At 37.8% G+C, this 27805-nt stretch overlaps 10 protein-coding genes across 10 annotated transcripts; 3 read left to right on the top strand and 7 right to left on the bottom strand.

Annotated features, from left to right (window-relative positions):
* Positions 1 to 15: 15 nt before the first annotated feature.
* Positions 16 to 6523, top strand: RHIMIDRAFT_238242 (uncharacterized protein; the record flags this gene model as incomplete). The annotated part of the gene is made up of 7 exons (XM_023608922.1): positions 16 to 315; positions 375 to 1719; positions 1775 to 2980; positions 3037 to 4077; positions 4126 to 5936; positions 6002 to 6109; positions 6167 to 6523. 7 exons carry the CDS (start codon positions 16 to 18, stop codon positions 6521 to 6523), a joined length of 6168 nt encoding a protein of 2055 aa, XP_023465281.1.
* Positions 6524 to 6726: 203 nt separating this feature from the next.
* On the bottom strand, positions 6727 to 8170 carry RHIMIDRAFT_227382 (uncharacterized protein; the record flags this gene model as incomplete). The annotated part of the gene is made up of 4 exons (XM_023607593.1): positions 7953 to 8170; positions 7817 to 7900; positions 7662 to 7762; positions 6727 to 7603 (listed from the first exon to the last, which is right to left on the bottom strand). Exons 1-4 carry the CDS (start codon positions 8118 to 8120, stop codon positions 6727 to 6729), a joined length of 1230 nt encoding a protein of 409 aa, XP_023465280.1. The 5' UTR covers positions 8121 to 8170.
* Positions 8171 to 8362: 192 nt separating this feature from the next.
* On the bottom strand, positions 8363 to 8887 carry RHIMIDRAFT_238240 (uncharacterized protein; the record flags this gene model as incomplete). Its single annotated transcript, XM_023608921.1, has 3 exons — positions 8363 to 8641; positions 8692 to 8738; positions 8788 to 8887. The coding sequence occupies 3 exons, from the start codon at positions 8885 to 8887 to the stop codon at positions 8363 to 8365; spliced, it is 426 nt and encodes a 141-aa protein (XP_023465279.1).
* A 1462-nt stretch (positions 8888 to 10349) lies between these two features.
* RHIMIDRAFT_238239 (DUF791-domain-containing protein) lies at positions 10350 to 11919 on the top strand (the record flags this gene model as incomplete). Its single annotated transcript, XM_023608920.1, has 8 exons — positions 10350 to 10461; positions 10519 to 10663; positions 10726 to 11104; positions 11154 to 11211; positions 11261 to 11365; positions 11421 to 11620; positions 11668 to 11835; positions 11899 to 11919. 8 exons carry the CDS (start codon positions 10350 to 10352, stop codon positions 11917 to 11919), a joined length of 1188 nt encoding a protein of 395 aa, XP_023465278.1.
* A 311-nt stretch (positions 11920 to 12230) lies between these two features.
* RHIMIDRAFT_238238 (uncharacterized protein) lies at positions 12231 to 13412 on the bottom strand (the record flags this gene model as incomplete). Its single annotated transcript, XM_023608919.1, has 5 exons — positions 12231 to 12798; positions 12860 to 13000; positions 13061 to 13263; positions 13316 to 13338; positions 13391 to 13412. The coding sequence occupies 5 exons, from the start codon at positions 13410 to 13412 to the stop codon at positions 12231 to 12233; spliced, it is 957 nt and encodes a 318-aa protein (XP_023465277.1).
* A 170-nt stretch (positions 13413 to 13582) lies between these two features.
* Positions 13583 to 15094, bottom strand: RHIMIDRAFT_238237 (uncharacterized protein; the record flags this gene model as incomplete). The annotated part of the gene is made up of 7 exons (XM_023608918.1): positions 13583 to 14022; positions 14085 to 14193; positions 14249 to 14404; positions 14466 to 14668; positions 14724 to 14801; positions 14857 to 14989; positions 15041 to 15094. 7 exons carry the CDS (start codon positions 15092 to 15094, stop codon positions 13583 to 13585), a joined length of 1173 nt encoding a protein of 390 aa, XP_023465276.1.
* A 124-nt stretch (positions 15095 to 15218) lies between these two features.
* RHIMIDRAFT_255539 (uncharacterized protein) lies at positions 15219 to 17279 on the bottom strand. Its single transcript, XM_023611171.1, has one exon. The coding sequence runs from the start codon at positions 17240 to 17242 to the stop codon at positions 15260 to 15262; it is 1983 nt and encodes a 660-aa protein (XP_023465275.1). The 5' UTR covers positions 17243 to 17279; the 3' UTR covers positions 15219 to 15259.
* A 352-nt stretch (positions 17280 to 17631) lies between these two features.
* Positions 17632 to 18265, bottom strand: RHIMIDRAFT_244061 (ribosomal protein S7e; the record flags this gene model as incomplete). The annotated part of the gene is made up of 2 exons (XM_023610020.1): positions 17632 to 18066; positions 18122 to 18265. 2 exons carry the CDS (start codon positions 18263 to 18265, stop codon positions 17632 to 17634), a joined length of 579 nt encoding a protein of 192 aa, XP_023465274.1.
* Positions 18266 to 19158: 893 nt separating this feature from the next.
* On the bottom strand, positions 19159 to 21161 carry RHIMIDRAFT_238234 (HCP-like protein; the record flags this gene model as incomplete). The annotated part of the gene is made up of 2 exons (XM_023608917.1): positions 19159 to 19341; positions 19398 to 21161. The coding sequence occupies 2 exons, from the start codon at positions 21159 to 21161 to the stop codon at positions 19159 to 19161; spliced, it is 1947 nt and encodes a 648-aa protein (XP_023465273.1).
* Positions 21162 to 24477: 3316 nt separating this feature from the next.
* RHIMIDRAFT_216072 (DNA helicase) lies at positions 24478 to 27554 on the top strand. Its single transcript, XM_023607301.1, has 6 exons — positions 24478 to 24560; positions 24619 to 24684; positions 24742 to 24988; positions 25042 to 26473; positions 26528 to 26983; positions 27039 to 27554. Exons 1-6 carry the CDS (start codon positions 24536 to 24538, stop codon positions 27297 to 27299), a joined length of 2487 nt encoding a protein of 828 aa, XP_023465272.1. The 5' UTR covers positions 24478 to 24535; the 3' UTR covers positions 27300 to 27554.
* Positions 27555 to 27805: the final 251 nt, after the last annotated feature.

The raw sequence follows: 27805 nt of genomic DNA, 5'->3' as shown, positions 1-27805 counted from the left end.
TTCTCTTGTTACTCTATGAAAGAACCTATTGAAGAAACACTTGTTGTGGACTGGACTACAGCCATTGAAGCACTTGACCTTCATACAGTACAAGAATTACTCGATCTTCAACCTGATCTTTTATGGACACCACTTACACCACTTTCTCATCTCGAAACTGATTTCGCTCATTTTATTGATCGTTTACAAGAATATAAATTATTAGGAACCTCTATTCGTCCTTTATATGCACTTCATCATATCTTATTTGATTATGGTGCAGAAGGAGACGAATGGGCTGAGGAAAGACATGAATTGATTGAATTTATTTTAAAGGTTTTGTAGTGTTTATTTCTGAAGCATTGATATGAAAGATATGCTGATCACCTTTTTAGAAATCTACAGCTAAAGAATTAGAAACATATGTATGGGGAGAAGAAGAGAATACGATCATGCATCTTGCTTACTTTTTGAATAAACAAGATCTAATACAGCAATTATTAGAAAAGGGTGTCTCCAATGATAGACGTAATAAACTTGGACACTTGCCTGCAGATAACGATCAGCCTAAATTACTTGTCAAGGATAAATTAAAGACTTCAACAGCATCAAAACAAGCCAGTACTTCAGAAAGATTTCGACGTTTACGTGAGCTGGCAGAGTCCCACAAGGATCATGTAAAGAATAATAAATCCAAAACAGAAAGACAAAATTCGACACGTCGATACTTTCGTCCTGGTCATCTTGAAGAGCGTAAACGACGAGTGTTGAGTGAAGAAGAAGAAGCAGAGTTGAGAGAGAAGGAACGGCTTAAACGTCAAAAGGAAGTTGAATTACTAGCTCAGCGGTCTGCTGTCAAGAATAATCCACTATTTAGGAAATTCGAAGGACAACAGGACGAGTCTAACGAGACAGAGCAAGCCAAGACTACGACAGCAACAACAACATCAGATTCAATGAAAGCAAAAACAAAGTTCCTTAATGCAGCAGAACAGGTGAAGCGTAGCTCTAGAGTCATCAATATCTTGAAGGATAGATCAGTAGTGTCTACCAGTGTATTTCGTCAACAGACAGCAGATGCTCAACCGCCAAAGAAAGTTCCTTCACTTCGAACTTTGAAAGCAGCCAAGGAAGCTTCTGCTAAAAAAAGAGCAGAGCCTTCTGAACATACTGAAGAAGCACAAAAGATAGAGAGTAACAGTATACCTGCACCCAGCATCAGTTCAACAAGCTCTCAGAATACAGAAGAAGAAGAGGAAGAGGATGAAGAAGAGGGTGAAGAAGGAAGAAAACCAGAGAATGACAAGGTTATACCAGTCATAAGCACTGAAGAGGAGGATTCTTCTACAACGCCACCAATATCAATAGAGATAACATCACCGCTACCATCACCAAAGCCGACACTGTCAACTGAAATAGGCAGCGAAAACGATAATGATAAGCTAGATCCACCTTTTATTAAAATGCCAGAGAGAAAGCCTCGAGTAGATACAGATGACAAAGCCATTTTACCTTCAGGAAAGAGAATCACTATAAAGAAAAAGGGAAAAGTAAAACAAATTATCAATGTTCATGAACATCTCAACGAAGAAGAAAAGATCGAAATCTATTCAACAGGCAAAAAATTCCAGGTTTGGAAAAGGGATGAGACAAGTCATGAAGACAGCAATAATGATGATGAAGCCAACGCTTATAGAAAGAAGAAGGACTCAGAAGAAGCATCATGTACTGGAGCAATTGGTAAGTTATATTAATTTTATAAGCTGTTCTCTGTACTAATACTTACTTGTATTAGATGATAGTTTGTTGAAATCAAGCTTTATCAAAGGAAGCGTTAACGATGATGCCAACGAAGGTGTTAAAAAGGATATCAAAGAGAACGTAAAAGATATCCAAGAATACGCCAAAGAGAACGTAGAAAAGAACGTAAAAAAGGATATCAAAGAGAATATCAAAGAAAATATTCAAAGAGATATCCAAGGAGATATCAAAACAGATGTCAAAAAGGATACCAAAAAAGACGCCAAAGAATATGCCAAAGAAGTTAAAGAAGATGTCAAAAAGAGTATCAAAGAATTTTTCAAAATAGATTTCGAAGAGGATATCAAAGAAGACATAAAAGAAGTTGGCGAAAAGAACATCAAAGAGGATTTCCAAGAGGACAGAAAAGACCATGCTAAAGAATATACTAAAGAAAAGACCTATGATACACTGGGCCAATCAATATCACCTATAGCAACGGTAGCAGTAAAGATCAACGATCCTGGCAGTCCAACATCGCCTGTTACTAAACGTGGACCAGAAATAAACTCATCCTTAAAAGTAAAAGACGAAATCAGTAGAATCAACGAAGTAACTATCGCATTTGATCAGAAGCAGTTAAAAGAAGCGAGGCAAAGTGAAGATGGCTTGGTGGACGTATATGAGTGTGACTCTGTGGCAAATTCTACTATAAACAAGCCTACGCTAGCAACATACGACCTAATATTCGATGACCAAACAATAGCTGAGGACAAGAATCACCAGCAGCCAGTTTACAAGAGTCAGTCAACTGAAACCCTGAATAAAAACATATCTTCAAACTTGACGGAAATCAACACGTTTAATGAGCACCACTTCGCTAAAGATGATGACGACGATGTTGATTCAGTGCTTTATAACCGAGAAAGTATGCATCACAGTGAAGTAGCTGGAAAGGTTATATATACGACGCCCAAAATACAAACGGTACACGAAGCCCCTACTGTTATAATGACTGAACCTGCAGTAGCCCCACAAGAAATACCCGCCCCAATGTCTTTTGAAAAGGGAGTTGTGCGTCTAGACAACGTAGCTATCTCCCAGGCTGCAGCCTACATTGAGAATGACGTGCTGAGTATTCATCAAGAAATGTTGAACAAGAATGAGATGAGTCAAGAGGACAGCGGTAATGATGATGAAGCTGTTGATTATTACAAAAAGAAAAAGGCTTCAATCGAAGATTTGCATACTGAAATAACTGGTAAGCTATGATCATTTCTTGAAAATTGGCTCACTGTGCTAAAGTTATACACATAGTAGACAACAGTGTGCCCGAGTCAAGTTCTATTGAAGGATACACCAAAAAGTATATTAAAGAAGATGTAAGGGAGGTTGTTAGAGAGTATATCCAAGAAGATATCAAAGAGAATGAAAAAGAATATATACAAAAGCATATACAAGAGGATGCAAAAGAACATATACATGAAGATATTAAAAGGAATACCAAACAAAAGATCGAAGAAAATGACAAAGGAGATATTAAAGAAAACTCCAAAGAAGATGTCAGAGAGTATGTAAAAGAAGATACTCAAGAGAAAAATATCAAAGAAAATGTCCAAGGAGGTGTCAAAGAAAAGACGGATGGTACACTGGACCGATCATTGCCACCTTTAGCAATAGCGTCAATAAAGACTGACGATGCCAACAGTCCAGTATCTTCTGTTGCTACATATGAACCAGAGATTACCTTGCCAATAAAAGCAAAAGACGAAATCAGCAACGTCAAAGAAACAACTATAGTATCTGACCAGAAACAGCTAATAGACGCAAAGCAAGATGATGATGATTTTCTGGAAATATACGGTCGTGACTCTGTGATAGATCCTATTTTAAGCAAATCCACGCTCTTAACACACGGCGACCAGGCAGTAAACGAGCACAACGGCGAGACAAAGGAAATGCAAGACATAAACGTATATTCGAACTTGGCGAAAAGCAATGGGTTTAACGAATACCAATTCGGTGAAGATGATGATGACGATGACGATTCAGTGCTCTACAACCGAGAAAGTATGCATCACCGCGAAGTGACTGGGAAGGTTATATATACGACACCTAGAGCTCAAGTAGCTCATGAGACCCCTACTGTTCTAATGGCTGAGAATGTGTCAATCCCTCAGGCAGCATCTGTTACGACGCCTATTGAAAAGAGAACTGTTCACCTGGATAACGTGGCTGTCGCCCAGACTGCAGCCTATATTGAGCATGATGTGCAGAGTAGTCGTCAGGATGTTATGATTGAGCCTATGAAAGACAAGATAACAATTGAACATATAACTACTGAGGATACTGAAAGAGGTAAAGTCTATATTATAAGAATTAAAGCATGCTAATGTATCAAAATAGTCAACAATAAGCCTGCGCCTATATATACCGCAGGAGTTTATGCAGGTGACAACAATGACGACGATTACGATGATGGAGTTTCTACGCCGACTGTAGCTAATCATTATGGAATGAAAGCTGATCATGATGAATTCAGTTCAAACTACGATCAGTTTATGAAAAACTCACATTTGGATATTGAAGAAGACAATGATGAAGAGGGTGATAGCGATTCAGTAGGCAAAATAAGCAAATCGAGGAGTTATCATGATATGGAAAAGCAGGTTGATGATGAAGGTAGAAGCTCATTCTCTTCTGACAAAGATGAAACAGCCGTTCTTCAAAGTTTATCGACTGAAAGCGAAGTACAGCTACGCACATTGGCCGAAAATAAGAATGGAAAGAACTCAGAGCCAGACTTTTTGAACATGCCTTATACGGCTACCAAAGAATATACAGCAACAACTGAAAAAAGGAAGAGCGGGAGTCAGCGTAACCACTGGTCGATTGGCATTAATCTAGTAGACAAGGCTAGCACGATAAGACAGAGCGTTGCTATGTCAAGCGAAGCAGGCAGTGAGCAATGGTTTGATCCAGAAAATGAATGGATGGAAGAAGAGGAAGTGATGGCTGATAAAAGCAAGACAAGTATTAGTAGAAGCAATAGTAGCTTTAGTAGTAATAGCAGCGAATCATTAATGACACCTGGGCCTTTTAAGGGGCCAAATAAGATGCAGATGATCAACGAGACCCAGATGAGAGAAATGGATGAACAAGACTTGGACTACTACTCTACCGAAATGTATAATAATAACAATGGCAGTGGCAGTAATAGTAAACCCAATGATAAATTTCCGGCTCAAACAGTAAACCAAAATGGTAGAAAGAGCTTTGCAAGTTCACAGAATGAAGACGGTGAAGGGGAAATCTTGATTTACATGGATAACCAAGAAGAGACGATAGAAGAAAAATTGGAAAAAGGCAATGGCACGACAATAACAATTATAGATAAAAATCAAGTCAACATCAAGGATGAAGAGGTCTCTTTAAGTAATTCTAAAGAACCGCGAATAGAAGACATATCACACTATATGAATACATTACCAAAGATTCAAGAAAGCACGAATATAGAGCAGGAAGTACAAACAGCGACTGCAACCAGAGAGAAAACAAATATACCTGACGCTCATGAAATGATGGTAATACCTAACAAATCCTTGGATCCTCTTCATCAGATGGAAGACTCACCACCACCACAACAACAACAACAACAGCAGCAGCAACAACCACGGCCACAACATAAACATGGCAAAATATATATTGGAGTGAGTGGAGCTCATGATATGTTGTTGCCACTACCAAAAGAAATCACATATGTCCGATGTGTGATAAGTGATGGAGAATATGAATATATGTCAAGATATGAAGTATTAGGGCATCAAATATTGATGGATTATGAATGTATTATAGACAGCAAACCAGGCATGATTATCACTGTATCATTACATGTTAGACCTGACTATCATGTTAAACCACGAACGGGATGGACCAAATGGTTTACATCGATAAGAAAGCAAAAAGAGCATCTGTCTGGATATGTGCATCCTGAAGATGGAGCTATTGGACAAACTAGATTTGCAGTGGATCATATGATTCCAGCATGTTATAAAAAGACGTATGAAGCTAATTTTGATTGCTTCAACTCATGGTACACAAGGTCAAGTAAAGAGAGACAAAGAAGGGAACAGTTTGGAGATGAAGAAGACTTTTTAAAGATTGTTGGTAAGCTAAATATTGAAATGTTATATTTACCCGTATCAGACCCCAATGTGGTAAGTTACAAGACTGTACATGTCTCTGCCTATGTATGTTAATCAAAACTATGATATTTGACCAGCATGTTCCCAAGAGTCTAAGAGAGTGCGATCTGACACTGAAGATACTTCAGTGGCATGATACCTGTTGGAAGAGCGGTTATCTTAGTACGAGGCTACAGGGACAAAAGGTAAACCAAGACACACTAATTATAATAAAACAAATATTAATATTATGCTTCAAATAGATTTGGCAGAGACATTATTATCGGTTAATAGGTAGTCAATTGATCGGTTACACTACTGATAACGAAGGCAATATTCTACAAGTATGGGATCACTATAATATTGCAGATGTCATCAGGCTAAGTGCAGCAGCAGACAAAGTGGTTGTGACACTAATTGAACAAGAAATGAAAGAAGACAGAGTATTTGGGAAAGAGTCGATTCACCAAGAAAACTTGAAAGGATTCTTTAGATTGTCCTTTACTGATTATTATTTGGACTGCCTGGCTGATGAGGTTCATGAGTCTGAAGACTGGGTAAGAGCATTCAAATCTATGATTGGCCGTGTACCTTTAAGGCTGCCTTATAATTATTATTGAAATAAAAATGTAACAGTGATGTGAAAAAGAGAGTATTAAACGAAGACTTTGAAGTTAAACAAGTGCATCATGTTTTAGAAATAGATGAATATCTAATGCACGTTCATTACTGTACAACTACACATACGTTTATATATTAAAGAAATAGTCTAAGAATGAATGATGAAGAAACAAACATAAAATGAAGGTGACAAATACAAGTTTTACTGTCGTCTAAGCAAATGCTCAGCTTCCTTGGGGCCAAGTCGAACACCATCTGATGAAAAGTCCTGCTTCCAAATGTATTCTTCAGCGTATATGTCGTCTCCGATAGAGCAATTGGCTTTACAGCTGTAAATGTATAGCGATCCCCAATCGAGAGAATCAGTGGCAACATGATTAACACCAAGATAGTTGAGTAAAGTAGAAAGGATTTGGAACTCAAAGGTACGAGGACCATGACAGTGATCGCAGGCGGGTATAGATTCTGGTTTGTATCTTGCTTGTACCCATAAAGGCTCGCGCTCAGGCATGTCATATTCTACACGATCATACCGTATCACTTGATCAGGGTACAATTGGACTCTCAATTGGAACTGTAAGAATGTATCATCAACGTCGACCTTTGTATCTTCCTCTGCTTCATCTCCAGCAAGCACAAGAGCTTTAGAATCAGGCTGCTCTCCAGGATTATTCTCTTTAAAAAATGCAGCCTGCTTTTCTTCTTCTTCCACATCAGCGCCTTTTCCCTCTGGTTCGCTTACAATTTCTTTTTCTGCAAAAACACGACAAGATCGTAGTTTGTCAATAGCTGTCTGATCTTCTTTACTAATGGATTGGCCACAGAACTTCTTATGATTACACATATTCCAATCTGCCATTTGATGCTCTCTGGAACAATAACTGGCTGATCCACATTTACCACACAACTTTGTACCAGCTATTCCACAAATAACGCAGAGTGATGGTGCTTTAAATTGTTTTGGTGTGAATGCTGCAGCACTGCTATTCTCCTCTTCCTCCTCCTCTTCTTCTTCTTCTTCTGTATGTGGTGGATAATAAGGATTTTCACGAGGTAATTGAGTTCTATACACTTTGAAGCTTTTTTTTATCCCTTAAAGGTTAGAAAAGAGGATAGTAGTCAAACATTTCTTATTACCTCTTTTTCCAGTCCTGTTTGACACAGCCACCATTTTTACAACAAAATACATAAACAGTTCTATGGAATGCTTCAGGTGGCTCATCTTCTGGAGTATATAACTAAATAAATTTGTATTATAAAGAGTCTTTATAAACAAGCGTTTAATGACTAACCTGCAGTAATAAATTCATGGGTTGCTCACAGTTACCACAAATCACTTTATCTACTGAAAGAATATGCTCTGGATTAAGCCAAATCTAAAAAGAGAATATAAATATACAATGTTCATTCTAAAAGAGATAAACATACGGGTCTTCCACCTGATTTGCTAGGAAAACTGTCAACAGTCAAAGGAATCTCGGGATCTTCAGCATAACCAAGTTGAACTGCATGTTGATCAAAAACTCCTTCACTTAATTCTCTTGGATCTAATTCAGAGACATCGCTGTTGCTGTCTTTTGCTTGGTTATTTGACATTTTACTTTTTTTAAAAAAAAATGCCTCTATGTGTGTGGCTTTTCAAGGGGTTCGACTGTCTGAATTTAAAGGTTCATGTACGATTAAGAAGAATAATTTTATTTGATAATAGTTTTTAATGACCGATGAGCACATAGCATCCTCATGCTGTACTGCCCGGGTCAGATTGCAGTGAGAAGGAATGAAAAACCCTTTTGGGATTAAAGGGAAAATGTAAAAGTATAACGTATTAGGGATGATAATTAACTATCTGAAAATTTTTGCTGAATGTAACGAAGGCGTTTGACAAAGGGTTCACCAAGGTAGTTTGAAGTTTCAGGGACCTGAAGGTGAGCTAAATAGTCCATTTCGAGTAATATTGCACATATGGAAGGCCAACTAATGAGCCAGGCATCGATTGATTTTCTCGTTTTCTTGGTAAGGAATGTTGGTGGTAAGAGGTTCAAAAGATAGGAAAGTGGATCGTCAATAGATTTGGGCATCTGAAGGCGGTTGTGCATATCTAAACAAGAAAAACTATGCTGACGTGAAAAAAGTTCATTTGGATGAAAGGGACAGGCTTGAAGTTTACCAAGAGGTAATCAACCAAGTCGTCATCGCACGCAACGAGACCGTTCACTTCTTGTCATTGGTATCCGAAGAATAGGGTCGACAATTAGATCATTACGGCTGTGGGACAGAAGTTTAGAATGTTTTTCTTGGAGCTTCGAACGGTGGTTGTCAATCAAAAGCTGTCTTCGTTTTCTAATAAAGCTACTATGAGACATAGTTTTGAGATATTCATTGCTGAATGATGTCCATAAAGGTGATTTGGATAGTTGGGACCATTTTGAGATACGTTGTGATTGTATGTATGGTAGCAATTTTGTTAATAATGCATCGTCGGGTAGGAAGGAGGTTCTGAAAAGGTATTTACCTTTCGAAATGAGGTCTGAGACTGATCTTACTGCCAAACCTATCCTAATCAACAAAACCGTTATAAATATTATTGTTCACCAATTACCTGATAAGTGTAATAATATAAAAGTAGTAATAGACAATAAGATACAGTAAGACTGAGTTAATCCTTTTTATTGATAAAGAGTAGTTCTTATTTATGCTATTAAGTTTACTGTGAAACTATAGTTGACATAGGCCTAACAGCTGCTCTGGGGTAGAGTAGCTTAATTAAGGGTTTCCTAGTTTTATTATTATGACATCTGATGCTATGTACTAGTAAGTGTTATTTCATGTAGTATACGAATTTGTGGAGTATCATCATAATTACATCAGAGCTAAGTGATTTTGGTTGTTCCCGCCCTTCTCTCCCTGTTTTCTTCTCGGTTAGTCTCTTTGTTTGTTATATTCTCACTCAAGAAGATAAAGGATAAAAAAAAAGGCTTTATATCTTCACTGTATTTTATTTTACGTTATACAATTCGAACTAATAAAGAAAAGAATGGTTACAACAACCAAGATCACAAAGCTCGAAGTGTACTTTTTTGAAAAAGTATTTTTTAGTCTGTCAGTTTAAAATACTTTCACTGTACTTTATGATCTTTCTTTTATTTGCTTATCGTACATCTGATGATAAAAATATTGACAACGTTTTAAATTAGCAGCCATAGTTTTCATTAAAGCCCTACTTTAATATGCATCTCTTTTCTTTCTACTTAATTATCCTTTACAAATATAAAAGCGGGATATAACTGCAGTAAGTTTATGGCTTCTCGTTTTGCAAGAAATCGTGGAAGCGGCTTCTGCTGTTCGTTCTCACTTCGTGCGATATGGAGGCGAATGTATAATAACATTCGATGGTATAGCGCCAATATTGCAACCTGTTATGCATTGTCTTGATCGATCATTCTGTTTGTACTTTGATTTGAATCACAAGAATCGGATTTTGAACCACTGTCGCAAATTTTGAGATATCTTCGACTCTGAACGGTCTATACGACGAAGCGACGCTAAGTGCATCCTGCCTTACATCCTCGTCATCAAAGGTGCAAAATAAGGCACTATACCTAATGAAACGCAATTTCGTTCCCCTTTGCGTCAATTGATTTCAACAACGCTGAACGAGGACATAATAACACACAAGGGCAAGTGTGGATTGGCACTCATATCAATTTTATTTTAACTTTGCATAGACTATTTTTAGAAAGTGTGCCAATGTTAACTTTGAAACAGCGATATTCATTTTTCTGTACTTGATAAGTTGAACTCTTTTAGTTTCTTCTTTAGCTCAAGATGAATGGAATCACCATCGATTTCGAGCTAAATGCAGAAAACCAAATTAAACTAGCAAAGACTTTCAAGTCTTTTCAGTGGAAATACTTGACTGTATATACATTAGTGATGGGTAAATGACGTGGTGCGTTAACCCTATTGTTACTAAGCACTTTAAGCACACACTTAGGCACTGATTGGCTACAAGGCCCTTATTTGTATAAGCTTTATCAATCTTATGGTCTTGGATTAACATCAATATCTATGCTATTCCTGACAGGGTTTATCAGTAGTGCCTTTGCAGGGACAGCCATTGGGAGTTTAGCAGATGTTTAGTAACTTTCATTAAGCTATTCTTTTGTGTATATGCGTGTTTAATTTTTATTGAATCATATAGTGGGCGTAAACGTGTGTGTATCATTTTCTGCTTTACTATGATTGCTTCACTCCTCCTTCGTCTTATAAACGCGTATCCATTACTATTCGCTTCTCATGTGCTTTCAGGACTTTCAACAGCACTTTTATACTGCGTGTTTGAAGCATGGTATGTCTCAGAACATGCGTCAAGAGGCTACCCTGCTGAATGGAGAGCACGCACATTTGCACTATGTACTTTTCTTAACAGCTGTGCTGCCATTGCTGCAGGAGCATTTGCGAATATATTAGTGGATGTATGGGGATTTAAATCTCCTTATGTTGCCTCAATCGTCTTGCAGGCTATTGTTTGCTCAATGATAATATCCTCATGGGCTGAAAATTATGGAATTGATCAAATGGTAAGCTTATGTTTCTTTAGCTACAATATATAAACTTTTTTTTTGAAAGAAGGAGCGCAAAAGCTTACAAAAAAGTTTAAGAGAAGGAATATATGTTATGTTTCAAAGTAAAGGTTAAATAGGGTGATATTTAGGCTTATTTTAATATTATTCTAGGTAGAAACATTATGGTGCTTGCCATTGCACAGACGCTCTTTGAATGTTCAATGTACATATTTGTACTATTGTACACACCAGCCATTGAAAGTGTTGCAGAAAATAGTAAGCATCATACTTTACCTGTAAAAGAAAAATACTAAGTGAAATGTACGTGTAGGCAACATTTCTCTTGGCTATTTATTTTCTACCATGATGTTTGCTGTAATGGCAGGTTCCTTAGTATTTCAACTGTGTGAACGGTTAAATAGATATGGCACACGTCAATTGTCTATCACATCAAAGGAAAAGCTATTGATAATTGCTCTTGGTTTGGCATCTTGTTCTTTTATGATGATGGCGTACTATGGGCAGTATTCAGTAAGGCACATATTCAATCTATACCTATGGTTTATTCATATAAATAGGCATTTCTTATGGTTGTGGCATACCACATCTTTGAGTTTACAACAGGGTTATATTATCCTAGTATTGCCTCTCTAAAAGCAGAGTGTATTCCAGAAGAAACACGGGCTGTCATAATGACATTGATCAGAATACCAATGAATTTAGGTGTTGGTATTATCATTTGGCAGGTAATAGGTTAAACATGATATCATCAACTGTATTAACATCCTCCCTTTGTGCTGCTTAGATAGAAGATATTTCTATTGCAATGATGTTCTCTTTGTGTGGTGTAATGACGTCTGTTGGCTGTCTTATTGTAATATGTTTTTATCAAGACAAGATTTAACTTTTTAATGAGCTTGTCAATATTATGGTGACTCTGTCAGGGAAAGAGACACTATCATAACTTATAATTCTTATTTAACTAAAAGTCTTTTAAACATGATCTCCTGAATGCTTTAAAGATCTACTATGACACTCGCACTCGCACAAGCCATACAAGATGAAATCAATACCAAATTTAAAAGAGACGAGTCCTTTTTTAATTAGAACAATATTAATTATCTGCTTCTACTAGTAGAAACTATGCTTTTATTTTTCTTGCTCTTTCATCCAAAGGCGATAACGATCGCTCTCTTGATCTTGTTCTACTTGTTCTTCTTTTGCCTCTTGGTGAATAATTTCGAGAATGTCCATCATACTTATCTCTTCTACTACTGTAAGGTGAAGGCGATCGCCTCTCTCTACTTCTTTCATATCGATGTCTACTCGTACTACGATCTCTTTCACGTCTATACTCTCGGTTATCCCTTCTATGTCTTGAGTACCTCTCTGGAGACTCTGTTCTTCGATATCGATCACCTTCTATAGGACTGCGGCTTCTTCCTCTTTTACTGTGACGATGAGATCTTTTATAATCATCTTCACTGTCATCACTGTCGCTGTGACTATGACGATGTTTCTTGTGCTTATGTTTCTTTGACTTCTTCTTCTTTTTATGGTGCTTATCAACCTTGCTGTCACTCTGATTATATGAATCCAGTCTATTTGTTGATACTACACTATCAGCATAGCCTTGATCAGCTATTGTTGACCTGTCGATATTCATGACTTCTACGTTGCTTCCTGAAGGCACAGTAAACCGGTTTGATCTAATAATTCAAGGTTAGAATGTTTCTTGACAGACTACAATAACATTTCTCTCCTTTTTACCTTCCATAACCAAGGCCCTTTTCTGAAGAATCAACTGTTTTGAGTTGATCATCTTCAGATTCGTCTTCATCTTTATGGAGTGCATGCTTTAATTCTTCTTCTGTTATTTTACTTTCCAATGTCTTTTTTTTACGAACACCACTACAATAAAATATGAGCTAATATATTCTTTCTCCTTTTAATATATATATGTATATTTACAGCGCAATGGCCATAGCTTCTGCTTCTGCTTCCTTGATCTTTTGCAATTCACTCTTGTCAGCCTTTGCCTTTGCGTCATCTGTTGCCTTTTTTGTGTACCATTGAAGATCTTTTCCCTTTTGCCAACGTCCAACTGGAGCCATTAGAGAATGACCAAGATAGTTTTCACGGTGTTTGTCTTGCTTGACATCTTCCCAGCTAAACTTTAAAAGGCTTTAGTTTAGTTATTCTTCCTTCGAATGAACCTTGGCTTACTTGATCTCTCCCACCACGTGTACCTTTATAATGCTTATGAGTCTTTTTTATAAATAAACTTGTATTTAAACTAACCTCCTCTTGTTGGATGAAACATTATAAAACTAAAGAAAAGAAAAGCAAAAGGGTGCATATCTTGAAAGCCAATTTATTTAAAAGACAGCTTAGGACAACCTAGCCAGTAAAAGGATACTTTCGCTTTCAAAATGCGTCTTACTTAATGGCTTCTTTTTACTTTAAATCAAGATGTATATTTATTCTATTTTGTTAATATTCCATGGCTGTCTTAATGGCATCATAGCATCTAACCATGCTAGGAACATAGAACTTTTCAAAAGCAAGAGGGAAGGGCGTATCCCAACCACAGACTCGTTGAATGGGTGCCTCCAAATTGAGGAAGCAGTGCTCCATAACTGTAGAAGCAACCTCAGCTGCAACACCTCCAGTCTTGGGCGCTTCATGAGCAATCACCAGTCTTCCTGTCTTCTTGACAGACTCGACCACTGTATCAACATCCCAAGGCATAATTGTTCGAAGATCAATCAATTCACAGCTTATACCAGGTAATCTCTTCTCTGCCAGTTGAATGGCGTTTTCTAGGGCGTATATCTGTGAACCATATCCAACTATTGTGACATCTGTGCCCTTTTTTAAAATCTCGGCTTTTCCTAAAGGAAGCTCATAGTCACCTACAGGGACTTCTTCAACTGCGAAAACAAATGATATAAGCCACGAGATCAAGACAAACAGCATTTTTTTAAAAATTTACCTGCTGCACGGTAAAGAATCTTGGGTTCAAAGAATATAACAGGGTTTCTATCGCGAATGGATGCTAATAGTAGACCCTTTGCCTGAATAGGGCTTCTGGGTGTCACTATCTAAGTGTAACATACAGCTTAATGGATAGGCGTGAGAAAAAATGGACCAACTTACTTTTAAACCTGGACAGTGTGTGAAGAATGCTTCGGGACTCTGAGAGTGATAATGACCGCCATGGCCTACAGCAGAAGAAGGAGACCTGATGGTTAATCCACCCACATTGAATTGATTTCCTGATCTATAGCGGAATTTGGCTGCTTCATTAACAATCTATCATATAAAAGGGGCCTGTTTAGTCTACAAAAGAGAAAATCATCTTTGTGCTCTTTACTTGATCGAAAGCAGGAAAGATATAGTCTGCAAATTGAATTTCTGCTATAGCTGTATGTCCTACGGCAGCCATACCAATAGCAAAACCTGCTATACCTTGTTCTGTTAATGGTGTGTTAAACACACGATCACGACCAAATTGTTCTGCTAAACCAGATGTTGCTCTGAATACACCACCAAATGATACATCTTCACCAAAAACGACTATCATCTAAAGTTAGCCCACTCTTTTAATTGTGTCAAAAGTCTAATCTTTTACCTGCTTTATCATCTGTTGTGAGTGCGATAGACATGGCGTCATTGACAGCTTGGAATAGATTCATTTTGGTTGTTCCGCCTTGGATGGTGTTATTATTGATGTCCAATATCCTTAAAATATATATATATCTTACTATTATTTGCGCTCATATGAGCAAGTTCTGGTGAACGAAATGCTTCATCAGGATCTCTTTTCAATAGGTTGGAATACGCAACTCCTTCTTGAATGCCATCAATACCCTTTGATGTAGCGGCATAAGTTCTAGCCTATCCATGGTATAAGTGATCAAACGTCATAAAGAGAGGAGAGCTTCTTACAATTAATGGCTTAAAAGCAGAGGAATGCTTAATAGCTCTCTTTAAACAAAACATGGAGTCAAAAACAGAAAAAAAGAAGGAAGAAGGAAGAAAGAGAATTACATTGATATAGGAACCGGATTTGGGATCAACCGTGGGAAGAAGTGTATGCAAAAAGTGTAATCAATGTCAGTCAAGGACACTTATGCGTGTGACTTTTTAAGACACTTTTTTATTTGTTTAAACTCTTAGTTCATTAAACTCCAGTTCTTTTACTGATTGACAAAGTAGTAATACAGCTCCAAACTGAATATCTCTTTCCCACAAACCTCTTTCTTGATATTGTTTACGTTTACTACTATTTCTTATCGCCTTCCATTTTTTATCATTCATTTTAAAATTGGCAATGATGGCCGTTTCTTCTGTACTGAGCCTCCTTAGTTGCTTATTAATATGCCCTTCTCTTTTACAATCATCAGGTTTATGTACATGGTAAAATCTCCACATCTCTGCTGGTGGTATATTGCTTCTATTGATGTTATTATTACTGTCCGTGTTAACATTACTGATATGGTTGTTCATCCATTGTCGACGCCTTGATAACCTTCTTTTACTTTGGTTTGCATAACGTGTTGACTCATAAAACGATAGTATTGTCATACTCGCCTCACATTTGTTGATGGGCCCTCCTGGGTTGAGATGTAATGAATTCAGTTTTATAGATTTAAAATCATGATCTGGGAGTCGAATCACGATAAACGACGACTTCTTTGGCTTCTCTTGTACACAGTCCTTTAACCATAACGTGTCTAACTTTGGACACATATCCGCTACATAATCCATGAGATGATCTGCCAAGACAATTTCCTTCAATTCCAACTTTTTCAGTCGATGCTTTCTTTTTGGTGTTTCATCTACTATACTATCTACTGTTACCAATGTGTGGGATATATGAAGATTCTCAAGATGCTGACAGTGTTCCAACAGTAGATCCAGCCGCAGACCATTCCGTAGAGGCACATCACAATCCAGATGAAGCTCTGTCAGGTGTCGACAAGCACCAAGGCTTTTAAACAGTGACACATCTTTCTTTTTCCCTGTCCATGACCACTTTAAGCTCGTCTTGGAGAGTAATCCGGTGAGTGTGACGGCTGCCTTGAAACAAGAACTAGGATCAATAGTCGACCACCACGCTTGTTCAGTCATTTCTACACAAACGTCTTCTTGTCCTGTCGTCAGGAGCTCTTGAAAAAATGCTTCGTATGGGAATGGAAATACAGATGTATTGATTTTGCCAAATTTGACCCTTTTCAGTGAATTGCTGAGTTGAGCAAAGCTCATGCATGCATTGATCGACTCCTCATACGTTTCGATCGTCACATCGTCATTATAAAGCCAGTCAAATGTCATATCAAATTCGAATGTGTTGACATGGTAGAATGCTAAGCTAAGGAAGGTCAACATTCTCCAGTTGCTGATATGTACGTCATCCAGAGTGAGTGATAAGGCCGCATTATACAAGGGGAATCGAGTGAACGAAGTCATGTCTCGCTCATCCAATCGTAACGTTATGCAGCTCAAGACAAGGTGCTTCAGACGTGGTAACTGTGCTCCAATCGCAATAAGCATCTTTGTATCCAACAGTACATGGTTTTTCCCTTTCAAGACAAGTTTCTCTACCCTGGGCACACGGGGCCAAAGAGAGGTGAGAAGATCGGTGCTGGCAAATCGATCGAATACTTCGTCACTAATGGATAAATAAGTTAATTGTGAGCCAAAGTTGTCTATAATAAGCTGAAAGAATGGTATACGGTTTAAAGTTGGAACATGTTGAATTGCTTTAAATTGTCTATATAGTTCAGAACAACGCATGTATTTCCATAATCTAGGATCGAATTCTAGTAGCTGTAGCTGTCTAAAGTACATGGGAAAACATTCTAATTCGTCTCGTGTAATGCCTACAAATTTGGAATCATCGTCTAATGAATCATAGTCAAACAAGAGTTCTTTCACATGATCGCCTAGAGGATCGCTAATGCTTGAAGACTCTTGAATGGTGCGAAAGAATAGTCGAAATTGATGTCGAGATCTGATGCGTACTTTGTTATAGAGTAATTCCAAAAAGTAGCTGTACCACGAATAACACACTCGTATACATGAAGCTTTATCTGCTGTGGATAAATAAGGCCCTACTTCCCTTAGAATTTCTGTTGGGAAGGACATCATGAGTAAGAATAAGGCAAAAAAAAAAGAAAAAGACAGAGAGGAAAAGCGACAAGATTATGTAGCGGAGATTACTTCTTCCCTTTCACTTTGTGGTTCATCATCTCTCCTCATACACACCACATAAATATATATATATATATATGTATTCTCTCTTTTTCTTTCTCTCATTCTCTCACTCAATACACATAGCCCCTACTTTCTCCCTTATTTAAATACAGTATTCATAAATCTTGAAATACCCACAGCCAAGATAAATTGGCAACGCTTTATCACCTGCACCTTTACATGAATACAAATGACATCACACTTCAACCTATTGTCTATAATCCAGAGTCTCAAGAGCGTTTCAATTGAATCTGTTTACATTACATGTGCATATAATTTATTTAAAAAGCATCAACAGCAGCAGGGAATTCAAAGACAACGTCCTTGCCAGTAAGCTTCTTGTAAACAGAAGAGAAGGTGTCGAGCTTGTATTCGAGAGAGGTGGCATCCTTGGCATCAAGGAAGACCTTGAGGGTCTTGGAACCATCAACCTTTTGACGGAGTCTCTTACCAACAATTTCGGTGGGGAAGACCATATCGTCCAAGATGGCATCGTGGACAGCAGTCAAGGTACGGCTTCTAGGACGAGGTTGCTTGTTGTTGGTACGACGAGTAGGAACAGGCAAGATACGACGTTGAGCAACGAAGACAATGTGGCGGTCAGAGAACTTCTTTTCGAGTTCACGGGTGAGTCTGACTTGGATCTTTTGGAAAGCACGTTGAAGAGGAACGGGAACGAAGATGACAATAGCCTTCTTACCAGCACCAAGTTCAACCTAGGAATACACTATCAGCCTTTTTTTCCCTCTTCACACTCTTTATTAAACTCACCTCCTTGGCAGCAGTAATTTGGAGAGGGCGCAATTCCTTCTTCAAGTCAGCGACAGAGGATTCCAAGTCTAAGAGAGCTTGAGCAACAGAGAGTTCAAGTTCATCGGGTTTAGCACCGGTAGGTTTAACAATCTTGGAAGCCATATTGACAAGCTGGTAAAATATAAAAAAGTTAGTAAGATGTTTAAGAAGGGTTAATCTACACAAAATGGGATAGGGAAGCCGCCTTTCGTGTCTTTGTATCTATTGTCTCTATCGTCTCTGTCTCTGTTTGTCGGTTTGTCTGTGTGTGTCTGTTGCTCAATGTATAATTGGGCAATTGGAAGGGAAAATGACTGCACGATTCCCGAACATATGCCTGACAGTTGATATCCATCCATTCCTTTCTTTTATCTATTTATCCATCTAAACTCATACATCCATCCTCCTAATACACATACATCGACTGACGACTGCCCTATCCATTTTGATTGTTTGGATACATACACGTTGCGAGTTATTAAAGGAGGGAGCCCATGAGATGATGACCACCAACACCTTAAAATTGGACGCTTATCGGCGTTTGAATTTGTTATCAAAGGGAGACAGGAGGACTTTGAAGAGCGACTTGAAACATTAGAAAATTCCTCAGTGATTCTTGTTGTGAAATACTTTACATGTCTAACTATCAATGTATCTGATTCATCTAGTCTTAATTTCTAATATGTGCTTAGTTTATGCTTTGTTACAGACGTCTGTCTTTAATTCAGTAGAGCTACTGAAAAGGAATGTGTCACGATAGTCCTGTCCGCATCTATACAAAAGGAAGCATTTTTTCTAATCGTTGTGCTCTTGCTTACCTATATTCATATAAAAGAGAAAGCCCAAGCTTAGGAGATATAGAAGAGTCTTTTTAATAAACAAAATTTATTGGAATAAATTAGAGAATGCAGCTAATAATTAAATGAAGAATAGGTATAAAAGAAATGAGGTATTACGATCTATGCTTGTGTGTATGTTGGTATATGAGTATATGTATGTAAATTAATCTTTCTTTCCTAAGCAGCTGGAGCAGCATAGCCAGAAATCCAGCGCAGTGGATATGCATTTCTCTTGCTGGACCAGCTCAAAAGATTAGATGATGAACTATTTTCAGCTGCTCTCTGAATAATCGAGGCATGTTCAAGGCAGTAACAAAGTAAGAGCTGAACAAGATGCTGATAGGAATTTCTGCATCCAGCCTAAATATTTAAAGCTTGTAAGTTACAAGATCAACGTGACAATATGTTAAGCTTACCAAGGAGGCACATTCAAACCAGACTAGGGCCTCGTGTAAGTTTTTTTCGACTCCTAATCCTTTTTCATAGCACATGGCCAAATGATACTGAGCTGCCACCTGACCTTGTTGAGCTGCGAGACGGAAATAACGCACGGCCAAAGCAAGGTTTTGACGACATCCGATGCCTGCTTGAAGATGGACTCCAAGCTTATCTTGTGCTCTTGCATGATTCTGTTGTGCCGCTTTATGATACCAATACACAGCTCTTGTCTGATTTTCGGGTACACCGATACCATTAGCATAGCAAAATCCCAAATTACATTGAGCCCAAGGGTTATTTTGCTTGGCAGCCTTGAGGTACCAGTATGCTGCCATTTTATCGTCCTTTTCAACTCCAATGCCCTCCTCATAGCAGAAGCCAAGAGAGTTCTGAGCCAGAGGATTGTCTTGGATAGCAGCTCGACGGAACCATTTGACGGCCTCATGCTCGTTCTTGTCAACACCGATGCCATTACGGTAACAGAAGCCCAAAGAAAGTTGAGCAGGTGCATGATTATTTTCGGCACTACGCATGTACCAGTAAAACGATTTCTTTTGATCAACTTCAACGCCAAGACCGTTCTGATAGCAGTAACCAAGTGAGTGATAAGCAAAAATATTTCCTTGATCTGCAGCTTTCTTGTACCAGTACACAGCCATGACCAGATCCTTGTCAACACCTATGCCATTTTGGTAACAGAATCCAAGATTATGCTGCGCTCTTGCATGATCTTGCATAGCCGCCTGACTATACCAATATGCGCCCTTGACGACATCCTTTTCGATGCCAATGCCATTTTGATAGCAATAACCAAGGTTGCACTGAGCCCATACATAGCCTTGCTCTGCCGATAGTCGATACCAATAGATAGCCTTGGTCTTGTCCTGAGTTATACCAATGCCGTCTTCATAACAGTATCCTAATGAGTTTTGAGCAAATGCGTTTCCTTGTTCTGCAGCAAGCCTATACCACTTGACAGCCTCTACATGATTTTTGGGCACGCCAATGCCGTCTTCGTAGCAGTAGCCAATGTTGTAAGCGGCTGCAGTTTCTCCTTGAGCAGCTGCCAGCCTGTACCACTCAACAGCAAGTGCTTCGTTTTTTTCAACACCAAAGCCTTCACCGTAGCAGTAACCAAGGATGCTTTGTCCACGAGGGTTGCCTTGTTTTGCACTTAGTTCGTACCACTTGAATGCTTCTCTCTCGTTTTTTGAGACACCGACACCGTCATAGTAGCAAGTACCCAAACAGTATTGAGCAGATGAGCAATGATCTTCTTGTGCCGCACGTCGTATCCACCTGATCGCATCAGAACCACGAGCATTTATCTTTGATTCCCAATATTCGGCCTCTACTCTGTTAATTTGAACGCCGGGACGACCGTATTTGCGAAGGAAAGCCAATCGTGCGACGGCCATGAGTGTGGCATCACTTAGTTCCATTTGATCGATTTTCTCATCCTTGTCATCCTCTGAGGTCAAGGCGGCTTTGATTGATAAGACATAATGTTTCTCTGCTTGCTGAAAATCGATTGGGAAACCTAAGCCGAACTCATGACAGTAACCAAGGACGGCATGGGCACCTGAGTGGTTCATGGAAGAAGCTTTATGAAGACAATAGACGGCAAAGGAGTGATCCATATTTTTATGCGAGCGACCAAATAAATATTTTTCTCCCATCTCAAATAGTTCCTGTGGACACATGTCATGATCTATAATACTTTTTTGTAGTAATTGATTCATGCTTAATTTATTTAGATGCAATGTTTTCTGATGATGTATGAATATACGACGATTTAATTTCGATATCGCTCTTTTGGTGGAAGTCAACAAGTGGGTAAATGACTTTACTGACGTAGTCATTATTAGTGTTGCAAAGAAAGAAGAAGAAAAAAAAAGAAAGAAAGAAAAAGAAATTCGAGCGAACGGATCGTCTTATTCTGGAGCGTGCTGCATGTGTGTGTATGGTGTGCGTGTGCACTTTTGTTTGTTTATGTGTATATAAATTTATTCCAGTGCCTTGTTGTATAAGAAGGAGTTTTAAGTTTGTAAACTAACAGTTTATGCCCAGCTGTGCATCATATGTGCAACCTATTTAGCTTTCATGTTCAACGGTACGGAAGTATACAAGCCGAATACTTGACAAAGGGAAGCTTTTAATATCCTTTTGAATAGCCAACGGCTTTCTTTGTTAAAAACACTTTTGAAACAATAAAAGAACAATAGTCAAGGAAGCACATATAATACATTGTTCAGGCCAAGTTTTTCTTTAGCTTTGACCTTCCCATGTAACACATATCACACTATTATCACGATATTCACAAATGTCAAGTACTTTTTAAAAAACAGGTTTGAACCATTCATGAATCATGAATCCTCCGTGAGAATGACTCCACTTGATTATAATAAAAAGGAGAGTAGATGATGTTAAAGAGCCAAATAGACTAGAATATATATAAGCTGATTTTTTTTATTATGATGCCAGTGCTTGATGAGGGTTCGATAATAATTGAAATTAAATAGCACAATTGCTGAAAATAAGATTTCATTTGTAATATGCTTCAATGTAATGAAATATCATTTATTCTTTTTTTCATAAATCCCAAAAAGTATTTCGAAGGTTGAAATGATTTCTCCTTTTTCTTTTTTTTTTTCTTTTTTCTTTTCTTTACTTTGGATTTAAACAAGATGCAATAGATTTATTTAACTTATACATTTACTTGATTTTTTTTTTTCATTATTAAAAAAAGGTGCTACGAGTGATTGTTGTGTATCTAGAGTTCCACAGGGCTATTTCCGATCCGTTCGAGGCGGGTTCCTTTCCTATCCTCATTTCCACTCCGGGCGTGTGTTATTGATACTAAGTTTATCTACTCTTCTTTTATTTCTTTCCTTGTATAAATACTCTGCGTATAAAAGCACGATAACAACTACATTAAACCACTTGAGTTCTTTTTTTTTCCCGTTTATAATTAAAAAAAAGCATTGCTATGACAACCAAAGAAAAGTATAGTTTATAACAAATGGCTTGACGTAAGTGCATGTTTTTTTTAACCTGAAACTCCAACAAATTACTATCAGCACGAATACTATTTTATCTTTTCTAAATAAACAAATACAAAGAAATAAGCGACGCGCCATATATAAATGGCATCTTTATCATGATCTCAAAGAAGAATAAATGTCTTATATATGTTCTTTTTCTTGATGATAATGTAGATTACAAGGCTATGCAATTGTTACACGAATATGTGAAAGTATTCTTTGAACACGGCAGCATTGCAGCAAAAGGATAAGCCTACAGGGTTGACATTTTCAAACACATGGAATCCAAAGGCCGGAAATCGGAAAGGTATCCGATCCCTTTTGGTTGTAACTATTGATGATATGATATACACAATACAAAATGCTTTCCATTCATGAACTAGAGAACCATGGACATATTAAAAAGTATACGTCCCGTATAATAAGTCAATTGATGTCTAATTGTCATTTCCAACCAGAATTTATCTGTAGTCAGCTTAGCACACTTCATTAGCTTTCTTATTTTTCATTTATCGTATTCAAAAACACCCACGCTTTTTTATATATCACTAATAATTACACTTGGTGATCTTGGTTATCCATCTTTTCTCGATGATTTAACCTTCTTTAGCCATTATCTGTGATGTCGTCCAACAAAATGTTTCAATTTATGGCGCTACGTTAAGGTTATTCAAGAACAGATATCTTTCCATGTTCCTTGACGAAAAATACGAATTTATCTTGGTTTTTTCTTTTCAAGAAGAGAAAGATCTTTTTATTATTTATTTTAATTTTATGTTGTCGGTTTGATTAATAGGGAACCAAGATCAATTCAAGTGTTTTTTATATTAATGGATATCACACTGGACAGCCTTAGGTTAGGCAGACACTTTAGTCGTGTGAAGTTGTATAGTGACGCCACATGAAGTGCCCCAAGGGAGCGCCCGGAGCATTAGTCTTCTCGTGGATTTCCTCATGCGCGTAGTGTTCACGTTTAGGCAAAGGATAAGGAAGAAACAAACAAGGGACTTACAAACGACGCGTTAATAGTCCACAACATACTACACATATTACACTTCCGGATCGGAAGGGCTCTCTGCTGCTTAACTTCTTTTCTTTATTATTCGTCGAATACAGTCTTTTCAGAAAGTAAAGTCGTATCTTTTGCAATTTTTATAATACGATTTATACGAAAAAAGACAAGTCAACGCGATATTTCTTTCTGAAAATAGTGTATACTTAAAAAAATAATATTTGGTTCTCCTAAACATTATTTTTTTTCTTTCAAATTATACTACGCTCCTGGAATTCTCCGACGTAGCTTCAATTGATGACAAATGAACAACCTCCTCAATGGGCAACAACTTTGCTACAACGCATCAATCCCCTCGAACAGCGAATGGCTAGTTCTCCACTGCCCATCAACGACCCCAGTGCGGTGGTATGTACTCCGGGAGCGGATTTCACTCCTCCCCCTCGGTTATTCGAGCGTTTCTTATCCTGATCCTTACATGTTTGCAGCGGTTAATACATCAACCAACGGCAGCCACCCTAATAACACCAGATTGGCCATCAGCGTCTTATACCCCCTTGCAAAAGCTCGTGGTTATTGGATACCACACTTAATACGCTTAACACATACATCACTATCCTCGGTGCTGCATGTGTAGTATGTGTAGTATCCAATAACCACGGCAAAGGACGTGGTATGCAAGAGCAAACTTAAAAGACTGAAGCTTTTAAAAGAAACATTGATATCTAGGATTGGTGAAACATGCAATAGTATCCATATTAGCAATCTACTAGGTTTCCGCCGATATTCCGAGCCAGTATATCAAGATTGCTTGAATGAAAAGCCACTGCAAGTACCACTGTACGAAATAAGGTGTATAAGTTTTTTTTTCTAAAATAAACTGTCCTAAATTTTACTCTACAGCTGTTCAAGTGTACGATTTTTTTTCTCTGCAGTGCACGAAAAATTTTCCCAAAGTGTGCGGATATTTTCCAAAAAGGGCGTATAAGTTTTAATTAAATGCACTTGCTGCGGTTAGTTTCAATTCAACCCTTTTTTTGCTTGTCCATAATTTATTTTGATGAGCAACAAAAGAAAGATTGAAGGTGCTTACACAATCTGCGTATATATGCACATGTGTATTAATTGAATCCATTTATATAGAAACTTATAGTGACGATGAAGAAGACGATGTCCAATTAGATGCTTCAGTACAATCTAAATTATACGGTAATTGAACAGACATGATTCACTTGTTCATTCTAATCTTATTGAAACAAACAATAGTTCCAAAGAATGCAAATTTAGAAATCAATGCTTTGAAACCACACGTTGATGGTTTAGAAAATAAGACAGATTTTATTTCACACATTTTTGGCAAAGAAGATTATACATACCTTCCTTTAAAGAAAGACCATGAATCGAGGCCTTTATGGATTAGCCCAGAAGATGGACACATTATCCTTGAAGGATTTTCACCTATTGCTGAGCAAGCTCAAGATTTTTTGGTTGCTATTAGTGAGCCAGTGAGTCGGTAAGGACATATCTGTCTGATTTTTATGAAATAACTAATTTAAAACAATGCAGACCAGCTCATATTCATGAATACAAGTTAACGCCATACTCACTCTACGCAGCAGTATCTGTTGGATTAGAGACAGAGGATATAATTGAAGTATTAAATCGTCTAAGTAAAGTACCAGTACCAGATTCAATAACACAGTTTATACGTCAATGTACATTATCTTATGGCAAAGTAAAACTCGTATTAAAACACAATCGATACTTTGTTGAATCTTCGCATCCGGAAACCTTGCAGATGCTTCTCAAAGATCCTGTCATCAGCTCAGGTCGTGTCGTCCGTGATGAGAACGACCAAGTCATTAGTGCGCCGCCAGGTTCAGCCGTGCTTTTGGTCAGCTCTAAGCCAACAGGAAAAGATTTGACTATTCCAGGAGTTCAGAAACCAAAAGAGGATGTAAATGCTGAAAAGCCTAAAGAGTTGACTGCCGAAGAAATTGAGCGTAGGAAAGAGGAAGAAAAATATTTTGGAGCTGTTGTTGGCATAGACAAAGAGGACGAAGAAGACGATTTTGGAAGCGAACAGGTTCATTCTTTTGAAATTGCTGCAGAACACGTTGAGAATATCAAGAAGCGATGTAATGATATCGACTATCCAATGTTGGAAGAATATGATTTTAGAAATGACACAGTGAATGCAAATCTAGAAATTGATCTCAAGCCAACAACGACAATTCGTCCATATCAGGAAAAGAGTCTTTCCAAGATGTTTGGTAATGGCCGTGCTCGTTCCGGTATCATTGTTTTGCCATGTGGCGCAGGTAAAACACTTGTAGGAATTACTGCTGCCTGTACGATCAAGAAGAGTTGTCTCGTCTTGTGTACATCTTCAGTATCTGTCATGCAGTGGAAACAACAGTTTCTGCAATGGAGCAGTGTTAAAGAAAACCAAGTTGCCGTTTTCACTTCTGACTGCAAAGAAAAGTTTTCTGGCGCTTCTGGTATTGTAATATCAACCTATTCTATGGTTGCCAATAAGCGTAAGAGATCGTATGATGCGCAAAAAATGATGGAGTTTTTGGAATCTCGTGAATGGGGTTTCTTGCTGCTTGATGAAGTACACGTTGTTCCTGCAAACATGTTTCGTACTGTAGTAACCACAATTGCAGCCCATGCTAAATTGGGACTCACTGCTACCTTGGTGCGTGAAGATGAAAAGATTGATGACTTGAACTTCTTAATCGGTCCTAAGCTTTACGAAGCGAATTGGATGGATTTAGCTAGTCGTGGTCACATCGCCAATGTTCAATGTGCAGAAGTATGGTGTCCAATGACTCCTGAGTTCTACAAGGAATATTTATATGAGAATTCTCGAAAGCGAACATTACTTTATGTGATGAACCCCAAAAAGTTCCAAGCATGTCAGTATTTAATCAATTATCATGAAAGAAGAGGAGATAAGATTATTGTCTTTTCAGATAATGTGTATGCTCTCATTGTAAGTTGTATAGAAAGTGTTGAATGATAAGCGTGTCTAATCCTTTTTATAAAGGAATATGCAAAGAAGTTAGGAAAGCCTTATATTTATGGTGGTACTGGTCAACAAGAACGTATGCGTATTTTGCAAAACTTTCAATATAACCCTGCTGTCAATACTATCTTTTTGTCAAAAGTTGGAGACACAAGTATCGATTTACCAGAAGCTACATGCTTGATTCAAATTTCTTCACATTATGGTTCTAGACGTCAAGAAGCACAAAGGTTAGGCCGTATTCTTCGGGCCAAAAGACGTAATGACGAAGGTTTCAATGCCTTTTTCTATTCACTTGTATCTCGAGACACCCAAGAGATGTACTACTCAACAAAGCGACAACAATTCTTAATTGATCAAGGTTATGCGTTCAAGGTTATTACTAATCTAGAAGGAATGGACAGTGATCCCAATATTGTGTTTAGAACTCATCAAGAGCAAATGGATCTCTTGAAGGCTGTCTTGCTTACGAATGAAGTAATATACAGTCAAATTGTTTTCTTTTATGCATATGCTAATTGCTTTACTTTAGACTGACATGGAAGAAGAATTGATAAATGTCGATGATGTTGGAAGAATTACTGATAAAAAGGTGGCTGCTAAAAATCGTTCAACTGGTCTGGTCAAACGACAAGTTACGACGTCCAAGACATTGGCGGGCGGTGATAACATGGCATACATTGAGTATAATCGTAATGCAGGAGGTCAGTTTGCTAGTCGTGGTCGTGGTAGTGGAAACGCATCTACTAGAGAACACCATCCATTGTTCAAGAAGCACCTAGGCAGAAAGTAATGTCATTCATATTTTTTTTATCTTTATTTAACACACATTTATATACACATATTTTACATATATCATTTTACATACATGATTCTCACTTTAAAAATAAAATCTTTCAATACCAAGTTAGTACAAGTGTCCCGTTTAGATAAACCTTGATAAATTCACCAAAGCTGAGTTTGTCATTGATTTTGGCTAAAAAAATAAAAAGGGAGCTGTTTATCGCATATTTATATTCACTAAATCTTTGGTAGACATTAACCAGCGTGCAATTAATGTCATTTAGATAGTATGTTAGATCAAATGAATCGCTACTTGAAGATTCATGGAAGAGCTTCTATTCATAAAAATAACACTATTTTTAATTGCTTATATAATCTCAGGACCTTAATAAAATGATGAATGCCAAAAACCATGGTAACTTGGAACAATAAGCATTCATTTCTGCAGGGGGGAAAATGGTTGTCTTGGTTACAACTATTGCCTTGTGCAACATTCAGTTACAGGTACGCAAATCT

The sequence above is a fragment of the Rhizopus microsporus genome (assembly GCF_002708625.1).
Source record: "Rhizopus microsporus ATCC 52813 unplaced genomic scaffold scaffold_10, whole genome shotgun sequence".
Taxonomy (NCBI): Eukaryota; Fungi; Mucoromycota; class Mucoromycetes; order Mucorales; family Rhizopodaceae; genus Rhizopus; species Rhizopus microsporus.
Note: the sequence above shows the minus strand (reverse complement) of the source record. Positions and strands in the feature narration are given on the sequence as shown.